This window comes from Tetrao urogallus (genome assembly GCF_951394365.1).
Source record: "Tetrao urogallus genome assembly, chromosome: 20".
Taxonomy (NCBI): Eukaryota; Metazoa; Chordata; class Aves; order Galliformes; family Phasianidae; genus Tetrao; species Tetrao urogallus.
In genome coordinates, this window is record NC_136833.1 from 4,203,259 (window position 1) to 4,215,309 (window position 12,051).

The 12,051-nt window shown below is 45.4% G+C and overlaps 1 protein-coding gene across 2 annotated transcripts in view; it reads left to right on the plus strand.

Moving 5' to 3' along the window:
• Positions 1-12,051, plus strand: part of CUX1 (cut like homeobox 1) — a gene marked incomplete at both ends in the record, with an annotated part of 226,106 nt that overhangs the window by 87,019 nt on the left and 127,036 nt on the right. For both annotated transcript variants that reach the window (XM_079545066.1, XM_079545065.1), the window contains one exon: positions 8,656-8,734. In XM_079545066.1, coding sequence (XP_079401192.1) covers positions 8,656-8,734 — 79 coding nt within the window. The remainder of the gene's footprint in view (positions 1-8,655; positions 8,735-12,051) is intronic.

Below are 12,051 nucleotides of genomic sequence, written 5' to 3' on the forward strand. Positions count from 1 at the left end.
CAAAGCACACATAAATCACAGTACTGTGCTGATGAATCTCATATCCAGTGATTCTGGTTTCTCTAATCTGTACGGGCTTTCAGAAACCTGGAAGAACTGATCTGATCATGTTTGGTCTCTTTGTTGTGAAGGCTTTCTGAAGGCTGATGAGCTGAATGCTGCAGGTGGGCCAAAAAGAGGTTCCATGCAGCATGTAGGCTTTTCTCCATGTCAGTTCCACTGGAGACACTTTGCCTTACGCTGTGAAATTATCACTCTGCCAGAGAAGGGAAGTCGCTTTTGCAAATCCCATGTGGGATGCCATGTTTTCTGCAGGCTCTGGGCACTGAGGGAGAGCCAGAAGATGAGAACGTGCAGTTCTGTAACAATCAGAGGCACAAGGCACACACAGAGCTTTATGTGGCTCCAGCTGAGCCCTGGGCTGCCTCCCCAGCTCCTGCCTCACCTCCACACTGCTGCTGCTGCAGTGAGCCCTCAGGAGCACGTTTTCTTTTTTCCCCTTTTTGCTGGTGTTGTTTTCTGCCAGGTCAGTGGCTGATGCAGCTCTCTGCAGGCTCTGCAGGATTGGCAGAGGCAGCAGGGCAGAGCCGAGGGCAGGAGGTGCAGCTGGGCCAGCACAGGTTGACTTAAACTCTCCTTGAACTGTACCCTCGCAAGCCTGATGTGGCTTGGAGAGGTTGCCTTAAGCTCGGGTAATTAAATATCCTCCTGAGCATGCTTTATGGGACATCTGCTTGTAAAACTGTGGCTAGTTCACTTTTTAAAATAAACGCACCGATCAGTGCAACCAGTGCAGCTTCTCAGCGTGGAGGTGGATATTGACACCTCGCTACCCCTTTACTTTGCTTTCGAATACGAATTCATCCAGAAAAACAACCCAACCCACAAACCAGAACGTTCTGTGTTCTGTGGATATTAATCTCAATCAAAAGAAACTTTTTTATTATGATGGTTGAAGTAAAAGCGTTATGAAATGAAATCTAAGCTGCTGGTGATGTTAAATCTCATGTTTGCTTGCTTCTCATTCACCTGAGGATGCATCTTAGTCATGGCTTGTTCATGGAGTGCTGGGTTAAACGCAGGACAGAATTGGAGGTTTAAGAGCTTTATCATTCAACCATAAAATCATTATCATTTCCACGTTGGCAGCAGCCCCCAGACGAGCTGTTCCTGCCCACCAGGCCGTTCTGTATTGCTGTGTCTATGGGAGCCGATGGATATTTGTCCAAGAAATCTTAAAAATAAAACTTTACGTTCTTGGGCTATGTGAATTCACAGGACTGACGTTGTGGTATGGAAATAAAATGTCTGAATCCGTATTTGTGAAGTCATCAAATAGATATTTTAAGGCTGGGAAAGGATTTCCTGAGGTCATTAGCATTCTTTTCATGTGGCATAGCAGTACTGTCCAACAGTAATGCAGTAATCCCTCATTTGAGAACCCTTTAAGGCACGGGCTCCAAACACACTAGGCTTCATTTCTGTAAAATCCATTTCTCAGATTCTTCTCACAAAGCGAGCACTTCTAAGAGTGCCGTTCTGATGAGACCACTCCGGCTCCCCACTTAGCTGAATTGCTCTTTAAACTATTAATTTGGTCAGCAGCGTAATTTAATAATTTTCCATATGCAGACAACAGAAGCTGGAAATCTGTTTGGTGTGCTGGAGCTACTAATCACGCCTTTGAATCAGCACTGTAATAATGCCTGTGCTCACAGAACTTCAGGCGTACTTTCCTTCCGTGTTTTTCAAGGAGTGTTCCTGAGCTGATATTCACCCCCTTTAATTTCCTTATGTTAAATTTACAAAGCTAATTAATACAATTTCTTTCCTGTAGGTTCGCTCCATGATGGCTCAATTAGAGTAGCAGTAGAACTGTGGTTCAATATTCAGGCCAGCTTCATAATTGAAAACACATTTTCTTCTCAAAAGCTGCAGCTGGTTTGGTTCTGCTCATGCAGAAAAGGATATAACCTTGCATAACATAGGAAATGAACGGTTGAGAGAGAAGCCAAATTCAATTTCAGTCAGATATTTTGAGGATAAGTCCGTGATCTATGGAAGCAAGGGAATGAAAAGTGTGTGTATGTGGAAAGCAGCGTATTCAGCACTCTATTAATCACGGCTAGCCTGGGTGCTGTTGTGTGCTGTTGCGTTAGCGCTGATTCGAGTACAGAGGCTGGAGAGCAGCCAAGCACTCCAGAAGTTAACCTCTTAAAGACCCTGAGCTGCTTTCTGTTGAATAAATGTAATTTTGTGGTCAGAAATAAATGCTTGTGATGTAGCAGGAGCTTTGAAAACAACAGCGTGGCAAAGCTATTACAAATTGCTCCGTGTTGTGGAAGTCAACAGCACACATCAAAATGCAGAGCTCATGTCGAGGCGATCCCATTGCAGCCACCCTCCCATGAAAGTCCCATTAAGCCCAGCCGTGTAACAAAATGGAGTCAGCCGGGTATTTCTGGTGGTAATTGTGATCTTCCTGGGACAGATCTCAGTGACTGGGATAACAGACCAAGTCCCAAACCTAACAGACCCCAGTCATACACGGGGCACCTTTGCAAAGCTCTCGCAGGTTCATCTCCATCCCGTCTGGTGTGCAGAGTCCTACAGAAACAGGCATTGCTCCCGGGGTAACTTTGTGGAGGGGATCAACCCAAATCCTCTTATTTTTATATAATTGACAATGTGCTGAAATTCCTGTTGGCAGCTGGTGGGCTGTCTATATTAAGGCTTGCTGTGCCGCTGCCACGCGTTTGGGTGAAATGCTAACAGTGGTGGGAAACTATTTATGCAAAATTCAGATAGGCAGCACTGTTTCAGTTCACAGTGTCAGGAGTATCTTCTCCTCCCCTTAAAAAAAGAGAGCTTGAAGTGTGCTGGAAGGAATGGGGATGGGGGGGCTCTGCAGGGCCGGATTCTGCCGAGCATCATCATAATCCAGTCCTTGCTTGTCCAAATACTGAATTACTCCTGTATTTAGTGCAGAATTACTGCAAGGCTCTGCACAGGCCACTGTCTAGTTTTGCTTTGCTGTAGTAAAGCAGTGGTGATTTTTAATAGGGCATCCCAGTATAAAACATGAGCGGAAGATTGCACTTTGGTATTTAAATGCAGGTAGATTTTGCACAGAGGCAGTTAATGAGCTCGTTGTCCCAAAGACTCCGCTGCCCTAATTTTAAAAATAGTTTATAGAAAGGTATGGGACATCCGTGAGAGAGAAAAGTGACTGCAGAGCCCAGGTCATTGCTGCTGAGGCAAAAGGCTGATGGGCAGGGGAGAGCTCCTGCTCCCTTTCCTGCTCCTCCTCCTGTGAAACTGTAGGTGAAGCAGGATGGCACCGGTTGACACCGTGTCCTCCTTCCTCCCCCTTTGCTGTGCTGTGCACCGAGCTTTGGTGTGCCCCTCGCTGGGCAGGTGTCCTGCATGCTGCCCTGTGCTTGCACAGAGCTTGGAGGATGGAATTCAGTGCCTTGGAAGATGTCCCCAGAAGCTATTGCCTGTTCGTGCTGAAGGTGCTCAGCATCCCCTGGTGAGAGCCACCCATCCTGCACTCACAGCTGCTTTTGTTGCCTTGCCATGGAAGAACTGAGCTGCTGTCATATTCACCTGCAAAGTGTCTTCTCTGCTTCCTTACTTCCTGATATTTTTTACTTTTTTTAGCACTTTGACCCCAATTTGCCACCCACACCTTGACACGGGTTTCACGCCATTCCCAGCCCATGCCAACACAGGATTGCCGCAGGCAATGTCCTTGCCCCAGCCCCTTTACCCACCTCCTCCCTTATGCTGAGTCTAGCAAATGTATGAGATGAGTCAGTTCAGTTCGCCAACACGATGGAAAATAAATTTTCTCTCCTCCGTTGCTTAGTTTTCCATTGAGTCAGTGAGCTGAATCACGCTCCGGCGCTGCTGCGATTGCTGGGTCTGATGCAGGAGGAGCCGGTGGCCCGAGGCAGGAGGGAGCCGGGCTGCTCCCTTTGTGCCTGCCCTGGGATGGGTGAGGAGCAGAGTGAGAGCGTAAACTGAGAAACGCTGCTCAGAAATGCAGAGAGAAGCGTGGAGGAAGGCATGGAGGTTATGGAAGGATGCAGGAGAGGTTGAGCAGTAATCACAGATCCACCGCTGCAGGAATCTGAAGGCAGGGTGGCAGATAGGAAAAGCCGTTTAAACAGAGCTGTCATTCAGCTGTCAATATCTGGAGGCACACGTTGGGCTGGGTTGGTTTACTGGGAAGGCAGATCAAAGGCTAGAGAGCAACAAGCAGCTGTCCGGGCAAGAGGGAGCTGAGCTTTCCTCCAGGGCCGGCAGCGTTGTTTGTCTGGGAAGAGCAGGATCTATCTGCGCATGAAAGAAGAAAAGGTTTCAAGGGTTCAAGGTTGCAGCTGTTTTGCAGGAGCAGAACTGAAAAGCTGAGGGATCTGAGTCCCTCTTGAAGCCCTCTCGTTAACGTGAGGTTGAAGCAAGGAGCTGGGAGGTCTCCACGATCCCACTGTGCCCATCACAGGCAGCGTACCTGTGCAGCACCCAGACAGCTGGGATGGGAGCTGTACCACTGAGCAGGCCTTGCTTTGGTTAAAGAATTTATAGCACAGCTAAAATACACACCATATGCTTTATGCAGCTCCACAGGAATCATTTCTTTTAATTTTACTTCAGAAATATTCTAAGTGTAGCAAAGAGAAAAACAAAACAGCATTTTTGATTTTACTTCTGTCAGCTGCAAAACCTCCAGTTGTCCTCATGAGTTCTGTACGTTCACTAATTCTCCATGTAGGCACCTGCTGATGTTAAGGATGGCAGATCAGCCAACTGCGCACCGACACTGTTTGCTTCCTAATGCATGCATAGAGCACTGTAGGGCTGCTCCTGTACACCACCACAGTGACTGATGCTCTCTTATGTGAGGGAGGTGAGCTCCATTCCAATGGCTTAAGAGAAGGAATGGTGCCATTGTGTAGCGCCAGGAGTACTTGCTATAACCGCTGTTTGATTCTGAGGCAAAGATAAGTTTACATTTATAAGGTATTGGCATGCTTTTCCCTTTGTTAAATGTTTCTTGCAATTCTTACTGGCACTTCAGTAGCTCAGAAAAACTGAAGTCAAATGAAGGAACTTTGTAATGCAAAACAATATGAGGGCTGCATAGGGGAGCGATGGGCTGATGGTTGGACTGGATGATCTTAGTGGTCTTTTCGTATCTGTGTGATTCTGTGAGTAAAGGCCCCTATTTAGTTTAGAATTATAGCAGCAATATAAATTGTGGTTTAAGTTGATTATTTTTACTTGCTGCTCTGGGAGCAGGACAGTAAAAGTTGGTATCTTTTATATTAAGGTTGTTAATGAGAGTGAGAATTGCAACTGAAGAGCAGCGACGATAAGAGCTGGGCCTGCAGCATTCCTGTTTGGCACGGCGTTGTGTTTGAGACTCGATATGGGCGTGCGAGCTCTTTGTGCTTCGCGCACATCGCCGAGGCGTCCTGCAGCTTTGGGAGCAGCTCGGTGCCTGAGCAGCAACTCCTGACAGCACTTGACCTGGAAAAACTGTTGGCGGAGGGAGGGCCGTGCCCGACGTGGCGTCTCGCCGCGCTCCTCCCCGCGTGGCCCCAGGGAGGTTGTGAAGATGAAGGGTGTGTGAAGGAGGGAGGATTCCTCGCGTCTCATTCCTGTTATCTCCATGTAGCTCCAGTGGTATTATCAAGACAAATAGTATGCCAGAACTTAAAAGTGAACATATGTTTATGGGGGTGGCAGGGAATACAGAGGTCACCGTTGTTTCTTTCTAGTCACAGAAGACATAATGGGGCCTGGTTCAGATAAATTAAGATGTGGAGCTTAGCTTGTGTCAAGATTGCACTGGTGTAATTATAAGTTGACTTCTTTCTGGGTCCCTCAAGTTTTCAAGAGTCAAATAAAAGTGTTCAGCAAGTTTTCTAATGTACTTTAACTGTTGGAGTGTGATCTCTGTTGGCTCCCGAACCAATTTTACTCAGATTTGAAAAGGTTTCAGTGAGCTTCCAAACACTTATTTCCATGTCATTTCAGTGCTCTGCTTCCTTTGTCACTGGACTTTATTTATATCTTGCTATTTTGATGACCTTCTCGTCCCATATCTCCTTACGCAGCTGGAAGCTGACATATGTAATTCATTTGTTATTCCAGTTAAGGTTGTCACAGTGCTTTCTTTAAGATATCAAGTAGTTGCAGAGCCCAGTTTCGATAGAACTTTAAACCAGGCAGCTTCACTGATTTTTAACTACTTAAAAAAAATCATAAATGAAAGCTTTCTGCCTGGTGGGATTGTTTGGAGTTCTGGTTCAGAATTTTGGGAGGAAAAAAGAAAAGGTGTGAAAGTTCCTGTGATTTACAAACGGCTTCCGTCAGAAAGTCTCTGATCTCCTCGGAATATGTTGTTTCAGTTCTGCTTTATACTTCAGTCACGGTGTAACTGGCGAGGAGTGAATAAACCATGTGCAATATTTAAGGAGAACTTAAGTACAAATGCCCTTTATTAAAATGTAAGAAGCTGTAATAGGAGAACAGACCCATTTGGTTATTTCGTAGGAATGGAAGTGCATTTACTCTAAATGCTTTGCTTTTCCTAGACAGGGAAAATGAGTTTTTCAGAATACAGTACAGAATCTGTTCTGCAATGCTAATTGTATTTAATAATAGTCATTTAAATTTGGCTGCGCTGTGCTGAGCAGCAGCGAGAGAGAATCGTATGTGGGAACACAGAGGTCCCGAAGTCTGACATATGGTGCTCTGGCCTTCAAAGTCTGTCTGTGCACCCAGCAAATATCTCTGAAGCCTTTCTGGTGGCTGCCCCCCCTCTCCCATCTGATTCTCAGGCACAGATTTGTGCTACCCGGTGCTTTTCCAGCGTTGGCACTTGGTTCCATATTCTCATTTCAAATACTCTGCGTTGGAGAACGTTCTGAGTTGCTTATGTTCTCATTCCTAATGAGCATCGGTCCATCTGTGATTGCTTGGATTGAAATTAATAAATGGGTTATTCACCAGCACCAATCCCTTGTTTTCTGGCACGTCACATCAGCTGCCCTCTGTGGTTCTGGTGCCTCCCACAGCCCTTCTTGGTGAGCTCTGGAAGCACAGGCAGGCCTTGAGGGCTTTATACCTCCCGCTCCACACAGTTTCCACAGTCGTCCTGACAGTTCAGTTTTCTGCCCTTAATCCTCTCCGCAGTGATCCCTGCAGGTCACTCTCAGCCATAAGACTAATCTGCAGCAGTCACGTGCAGGTCCCGCGCTCTGCCCCCGTGCTCCCTGCCTCCATTACTCTGACCACCCCCAGCCTCTTCCCTGCCCACTCCATTCTCACAGCACAGCCGTGGCACCGAGGACGGCAGCTCTGTGCCGTGTCTCCTCTCCTGGCACCTCTGCTTCCCGGCGGCGCGTCGGGCTGGCAGCACGCACAGCAAAATACCACAATAAAACACTTTCCTGAAATGCAGAGACAGTAAACTCTGTCCATTGTTTCTGCCTTATCTGCCAAATCAATAAGTGGTTAAAGAATTCAAGGACGTTTTTCAGACAAGACCTTCCTTTTTTAGTACATGTTGACGTGCGCACCTTTAAATGGCTTCATAATATTAGCTGTTTTTCAAATATGCAGGAGAATTGGTATCAGGCCTTTGTAGCTGTAGTTCTTCAGATCCTTCCTTGCTTTTTATTAAAATATGGGAACGATAATCTCCATGCTTTTAGTTTCCTGATTAGAGTAAGCTGCTGGAAAGTGCTGCCAGGCTTTCTGCTTCCCTTTCTGTCTCTGCTTTGGAGCAGCAATCACGTGGAACTGGTCTTGGTTTGGGTACTTTCTGTCAATATTTAGTCATTGTAAATCCTCCATTTTCCAGTACATTAAGAAAAAAGTTTGCAGAAAAAAAACCCAAAAGTTGCTGTGGAATGAATACTTTCTTGTCAGAGCTATAAAGCTGCCCTTCCTTCCACAGTGAAGTTTTGGAGGAAAATACAAGTTCAGAGAAAATAATAGATGGTGGGAGGTAGTTATTCTGCCTTACCTGAGCAGGCAGCTTCCTAAACGAGCACGGCATGAATTAACACAAAGTAAGAACAGACGTGAAGCCAGAGCAGCCTGCCTTCAGCTCTGCAGCGCAGGGCAGCTCGGTCTCCTTGGGTCTTTGCATGGGAAAGATTCAGAGCTGTTTAGTGTTCAGTAGCAGAGGATGCCCAGAAGTGCATCTTTTCATCTTCTCACAGGTTTAGTGGAAATTACAGAAAAATATGCTTCCTGCAATGAAAGCAGAGCGTGACATCAGAAGTGCACACAGATCCCATTTGTTGTGTTATATCTTAATTAACAGTAAAAGAAAGTTACTGAGGAGGACGCCTGTCCGGCCAGCGCCCGGCTTGCTTTCTTTGTATTAAGATTTAAAGTGAAGAATCTCAGCAGGCAGCAGTGTTCTTAAAAATATCGATTGCTGTTGTGCTGAAACAGGACTTCAAATTACATTCAGTACAGACATAGCAGAAATACTCTCACAAGGCTACAGGAGCTGTACACAGGAGATTAGGTTCCCTCTTTATGTATTATGTTTTCGTTTATTCTTATAGCTCTGAGTGCACGAGTTGTATTGCACCGAGTCTAACACCTTCTTTCTCCTCACCCCCTCAGATTGACGCATTGGGTAAAAGAAGCAAAGAAGCAGAGGCAGCCTTCTTGAATGTTTATAAGAGATTAATTGATGTCCCAGGTAAGAAAATGAATTCCTTATTCTGAAAATCTTCTGGCGTATTTTGGTGTGAATGCTGCTGGCTGTTTGTTCTCCCTTTGCTAAGTTAAACATGAGTTACGTTTTGATTCTGAAACCAAACGCTCCAGCATTCTTTCTAATGGAAGGAACTAAGTAAGGTTCATTTCATGGCTTCTCTTGAAACTGTTCACTGACTTGACTTCTCAATGTTTGAATGAGTCCATTTTTATTATTAAAATATTGTGTGATTCTGAACAATTCATTTGTTAGGCTTCACAGTTAAAAAAATACATATTTCAAAAATCCATGCAGAGGCAATGTGCGTACTTCCAAAGCTTACAGTGCTTGTCCCAGGCCATGGCTGCCCCTCCCTGTCCATCACAGCCTGGCCCAAAGTGCTCGTTTCCTGCTATAATTTGGGAGGGCAGTCTGGTGTCTTGTGCTTTGGATATTTTTCACCACCAGAATTCCACGGGAGCCTTCAGATGCTCTCGTGCAAAGGCTTTTTCTGAAGCCTTGCATCACCGCAGGTGCTGGGATTGGAATAGCAGGGTCGGGCTAAAGCTTGGTGGAGTAGGCAGGACATACCTCCCGTGCTGTGATGGAAGATGGCTTTACAGAAAAGGGACGTTCTCCTCCATTTGCAAGAGCAAAATTTGCAGCACATTGCACACAGTCACAGCCCTTTGTCCAGCCTTCCCCTGCACATGCCTTATGTTAAATGTCAGAGAAGTATTTCTTTGATATTCTGACTCCACGTAAACATTTTGGCCTGGCTGAGTTGTGGGTGCGCTGGAGTCTGTGGGATTAGAAATATCTGCAGGTCTTGGTTCCACGTTACATCCGTGGGTCTCAGAGCACGCCAGTGCCGTCAGAAGCACATTCCAGATTCTGCAGAAGTCTGACCAGTCTCCTGTAGCTGCGTGGAAGCACAGCCAGTACTCAGTATTTACAGCAAATAATAGAACAAGAAGGAAAACAGCCGTTAGGAATGTGCAGCACTGTAATGGTCACGGTGCGGTGGGGCTGAGCAAGGCACTCATGGCACAGCACAGATAGCCTTCCACACTGGGCATGTCTTCGTGGAGGGCTTTCCTGTACAGAAGACATCAGCATTAATTTATCACACACGCTGTTTTGCCTCTATGTGGCTTATATATCTTCAGACCTGTCCGTTTGGTATTTCAGATATTTAGGTAGAGGTTTCACTCCGAAATCCTGCAGTGTTTTCTTTTTGGTGTGAGAAGGGAGCTGTGATGTTCTGAGAAAGCTATGGCTGGAATGCTGCAGTGGTTGTTTGGCGTTAAGCATCACTGTTACGCGACAAGGGCGCAGTTTTATCAGACGTTCAATATCCTTTATAGGACCATATAATAATCGCAGCTGAAGTTTAATTCCCAGCAGCCAATTTTATGGTTCTTGAGGAAAGCTTGTGTTCCTCTCTTCAGTAATAACGTGCACACTTTATATAATTAAAAAGGGCTTCTATTTTAATTTCAGTACACAGTGATCTGTATTGAAGCTCCAGCTATGGTGCTTTATGGATTCAGCTAAGTTTAATGATTTTCTTTCCTGAATTGGAGCAGAGTTTTCACTCAGGCTCTCCAAGCAAAGAATTTGTGGGAAAAGTGGTGTTCTGTGCAATTTTCTACATACATCAAGTGGTTTTCTCTTTAAGAGATAAAATAAACCTTTCCACGTCTCTCCAGTTTTAGGCTACTGTTAAAATAGAATTATCATTGGTTGGTGCTGCAAAACGTATCCGTCCTAAAGGGACAGCAAACACTTTGCTTTATGTGCATTTATCCAGCTGTAATTCTCACTCAGATCACTCTGTATGCTTGAGACTGAACATTTTTAATTAATGGAATTAATTTTCTCATTTAAGTGCCTCACTTTCAGTATGCAGCAGAGAGCTAGAGAAAAGTGAATGCTGCCACATGAATTGCACTAATCAGCAAGGTTGTCACAACTTACCTTTAAAAATACTGTGAATTTATTTATTGTGAGGTAACGGGAGGTTGAGTTTGTGTTTTGAGGAAGCTTTCTGCCATCTGTGCAAGACTGCCTTCCTTCTAATTTTATAGAACAAGTGTGTTATGTTAGGCCCTTGGCTTCCAGGGTCTTAGTCTTGCAAACGCTGAGAATGAAACTGGAGCCCAGTTTTCTAAGTGTTTGGAGGAACAGTGTTCCCTTGCAGTACATTGCTAATTCACTCTTCCTAAAGCTTTAACAGAAAAAATATTAAGTGTGAACAACATTAAAAATTCAGTATTTTTCTTTTAAAAATTGTGTTTGATACTTACAGTGTTTATTTTTCTTAAACTAAACTTCACTGTGATTTTCAAGTAAAGGTTAAAAGAGAGACCAGAGTGAATGCCAGACAGCAGTATCTGCATAAACTGCTTGAATTTCACTTTATGCTGTCTCTTTATTGCTGTGCAATTACAGCACAATGCCAGACTTTCATTTTCTTGGCTTTCAGTAATACTCCCGTTACGAATGGCTGCTGCGTAGACAAAAAGAAACGACTTCTGCCTTTAAACAGAAAATCCTCTATCTTGCTGTGGCATCAATTAAACTGAATTTGGGTGCCATCAGTCACTCCCTGGAGCAGCACACTTTGCACTACCTGTGTCTGCCCGCTCCTCTGCTCCCTGCGCCCAGGCAAAGCTCATCCGGGTGCTGCTGTGCTCAGGTCCCACACAGCCCTCAGCCTCCCCACCACTGTCCCACACCTCGTTACACCCTGCCAGGGTACAGGAAGGAATCAGGTGGACGTTTGTCAGCATTTGCATGTTCTCAGAGGCAGGGCAGGTTAGCACAGACTTGCTCTCAGTTTGGTGGGACTGTGCTGCTGTTCAGGGCTCAACTGTAAACGGTGCACGTTTCTGCTTGATCTGAATGTCATCCAGAAGGAACTAAATGAAGTGTCTCTTGCAGTGTAAAAGGGTATGTGTTTTTATTGGAGACTCTTCACAGGTCTGCTGTGATCAGATTCGCCATCAGTTTGGTGCTACATAATGTGCATTTTAGCTCAGAGGAGCCCCTGCTAAGGACAGCATAAAACAAAATAGAGGGTAGAAAGAAGAAACATACAATTTTTTTAATGCGTCCTGTCAAAACAATAAAAAGCAGTAACCATGAGAGATGGCTGGAGTGGAAATTTAGTCTTTCCCTTGCTCCTGGCTGCCATAAATCGTGTGCCCAGTGCCGGGCTGCCCTGCAGGAGGGCTGCAGGGAGGGATGCAGTGTTTGCAGGAGTCACAGGCTTGCAGATTTCACACTGCCCGGCACAGGGCTTTCTTTTTCAGGGG